The following is a 3,432-nucleotide window of genomic DNA, read 5'->3' as shown; positions in this document are numbered from 1 at the left end:
TATATATATATATATACACACACACACATTCATACATATCAAATGTTTCCTGTCTGCAAAGTTTGTCAAAAAATATCGATAATGATGATTGTTAGACGCAGAGCAAAAATGTAATGAAATACACGGAGTTTCGGTGGAAAATTAATTGTAGGTTTGTTAAGGTCATGGACACAAACATTATCTCTTGAATCATTAAAAATAGATATTTACATCGTTAATTTGTTTCCTTTTAATGTTTTTTTCTGGCTATTCATATGACATGGATTAAACTTACAATTTGACTTCGTTTAGCAAGTTCTTTGTATCTTTGTAGGTATTGGGTAAAATTGGTAGCGTAAAAATTGCATTCCCAGACGGTGATTTGTTTGTGTCGGTGTCTGGTAAAATATTTTTATTCAATCCCCTGTGCTGCACAAAGGTACCCCAAAGTATGAAAGTTGGGGAAGAAGATGATGCTAGTGAGTTTAACTGTTTTTATTCGTTTTTCTTCACACGTTTAATTGATATATAGATGGGGGTACATCATGTAAAGTTCTGTATTTATATTGATTTAATACTTTTATATGTCTGAAAATTCTGTGATTACACAATTTTGAAAGATAACTTACGTTGGAAATTATTATAAGTTACTGGAGTGCTATCTCATCGTCCCGTCTGAGCTGCACGTGGAGCAACATGATGATATTACCACGTATTCATTCTGTGTCTAAATACATCAATAATAAATTCCCTCCTATCCGGCATCATCGGGACCAGACGATAACTGAATTTTCCAGATATCTGATCACCACTTTTTAAATTACCATAGTGCTTTAAACATTCATTAAAACCTTCTATATACTTCCGTATCATTGATTTTCTGAATACTGTAGAAATGTGAGAAAGTGGAAGAACTTACAGTATAACTTAAATAATTAATAAGTTCTATTGAACTAATAAAATACAGGTACTCAAAGTGCAGTAACAAAATACTTTACAATATTTTGGGAAGCGGCGAAACATTTTAGACACAATAGAAACCTTTTAATTAGTACATATTGATCCTAATTAACAAGGTTTATTTTACCCTTGTCTAAGTACTGATTGCTTAAGAGTTCCGGTTATTTGAGTACTAAATAACAGGGTGTTGACTGTAGATTATAGTGTTTATCAAATAAATGAAGCCATATGAAGAACGTCTTTAATTTGGTAGGAAAGAGCAGAGATCTTCCATCTACCTAGTGATTGTGAACAAAACTGGAGTGGAAACTATTATTGATGACTGTTATTTTTCCGTCAAGTTAATCCAAGTCGAAATTGAAGAGGAAGGCGAGAGTGAATAGGAATGCGCTGTCCTGCAATAGATTTTCTTGATCGGCGGATAAAAGTTGCGAGTATTAAGTTAATTACCCGGGTCTTTTTCGTACATGCTTCTGAGACCAGAGATGTCAACTCGGGGAGAACTTTTACAGTTGTAGTAAAAAAAGCCGTAATGTGTGGGGCTTTATTGATTGTTTTCCCAATCTTTTCAACCCTACTCACTCTTGCATTTTCTTTGAACACTTCAGAAGTATGGTATAGAATTAAATATTGGTGTAACTTCTATTAAAACCTTTCTTCATGTTTGGTAATTGTGATTGTACCCGTCTACTTTACAGGATACGGGTGCCGTTGATTCTTTAGGAACTCTTCTACCTTCTCAGAGATATATAAGATCCTTAAATCTTGCTTCTCTATTTATTTATGAAGGTGCGTGGCCTAGAAATAAAATGCTCAAAGAAAACCCGTGAATGATTGGGTAAGTCAGGGTTCAAGCTACAGAAGTAAAAACAACAAACTCTACCAAGCATTCCTCGAGGAATTATGATGGATTTCACTTTTAGTACAAAGACTTTCCACATATGCCCTGTACATATTCATTCAGCCTACTAGACATAATAGCTGGATCTCCTCAAATAACACTACACTTTCGTAAAGAATAGATTGGATAAAGTCGGCCCAGATCCACACTTATTGAAAATGAAACCTGGTTGAATAATGCGGATAGACCGTCGTTGATCGTAGGGCTCCTGCTTCTTTAGCTTAACTAGGATTGACCTGGGACTAAATATCCAAGATGGTCGGAATCACTGGTTATTGTGTGGTGGACTATCTTCAGAAAATAGCAAGTAAATCACTTTTAAATTAAACTCTGCATTCATGAAAACGAAGGACACATTTGATATATAAGAAATGAGATTATCTTAGTAGCAACCTTTTTGATCGGATTTTTTCCCAATTAGTTTTGGCTAGGACTGAAGACGAACAACAGCAAAAACGACAAAATCATTCTGTAGCATTTTCCTTTTCTATATTAATTTAAAAACCTTTTGCTTGCCTTTTAATATTTTTCTAGCGATTTTGCTGTAAATATGAAGGAACACTTCTTTTTATTGAATGTTTTATTAACATTCGTTTTATGGCAGCATCAATCATGGAGGTGATGGAACAGTTTTTTAATTTGAAAACTGGCTTCAGTGGCTTGTTACAATCTATGCAGGGAATCATGGGTGATTCTGAAAGACAAGTAAGTTTTTGTCACTTTATTAGATATCTTAGATATCGTTTTGAGTTCAACCCGCAGAACATGACTCGTTTCTATAATACAAATTTCTCGTTTATACGATCTAAATGAAAACATCATACATGCATGATACTACTACTACTACTACTACTACTACTACTACTACTACTACTACTACTACTACTACTACTGCTACTACTACTACTACTACTACTTTTTCTTTTCTGCTTTAGACTTTTGTGAACCTATGCCCCAAACACCATCTTCATACATCGATATATGATAGGCTTATAAATTTGTGTTTCAGTTGCCAACTTATTCCTTATGCAAGTAAATATGAAATCTTACACATTTACTGTGTTACTCTTTCACACTGACATAACAAGTGCAGTGAAGCTATGATCTGCAGATAAGGTTAGAGCAATGCCTAAACATGTTCGTTGTTATCTCTTGGAGCTGGCATTAATTGCCATTTTTTTTTACATTACGTTACATCCTTTAGAGTCGGAGACAATTTCAGTAAATCAAGAATTTATGTTGTATGGTGTTTGATGCACCAGTTTTTGCGATTATTCATCTATCCATCCATCTATCTATCTATCTATCTATCTATCTATCTCTATGGACGGACGGTAGACGTGTCGGCTCTGTAAGTTTTGCCTTTTTCATGTTTTAAAAAGTTTGTTTGTAAAATTTATTTTATATACAAAGTTGTATAACAACTTGTAGACTCTCTGGTGCAAGTTTTTTGCGACGGAAATCTGCCCTGTGTGGCACATTTCCAGGATATAAAAACCAATCTCGGCTTTCTAGCCATTTTTTTTTGAGACGATGGCGTCTTGTAGCCATGAAAATTTTTGTGAAACGAACGCTGCAGTCTGCAGTGTTTC

The 3,432-nt window shown here is 34.4% G+C and overlaps 2 protein-coding genes across 2 annotated transcripts in view; one reads left to right on the top strand and one right to left on the bottom strand.

Annotated features, from left to right (window-relative positions):
- The window catches only part of LOC106868831 (cytochrome P450 3A7), a 388,137-nt gene that overhangs the window by 266,782 nt on the left and 117,923 nt on the right, over positions 1 to 3,432 (bottom strand). The gene's annotated exons all lie outside the window — the stretch shown is intronic.
- Positions 1 to 3,432, top strand: part of LOC106880590 (E3 ubiquitin-protein ligase MIB2) — a 52,755-nt gene that overhangs the window by 13,506 nt on the left and 35,817 nt on the right. Inside the window, exons 5-6 of the mRNA XM_014930594.2 lie at positions 314 to 458; positions 2,445 to 2,545. Of these exons, the coding sequence (XP_014786080.1) occupies positions 314 to 458; positions 2,445 to 2,545 (246 nt within the window). The remainder of the gene's footprint in view (positions 1 to 313; positions 459 to 2,444; positions 2,546 to 3,432) is intronic.

The sequence above is a fragment of the Octopus bimaculoides genome, chromosome 26, assembly GCF_001194135.2.
Source record: "Octopus bimaculoides isolate UCB-OBI-ISO-001 chromosome 26, ASM119413v2, whole genome shotgun sequence".
Lineage (NCBI taxonomy): Eukaryota > Metazoa > Mollusca > Cephalopoda > Octopoda > Octopodidae > Octopus > Octopus bimaculoides.
The sequence above is the reverse complement of the archived record's forward strand: the minus strand, read 5'-3'. Positions and strand labels throughout refer to the sequence as shown.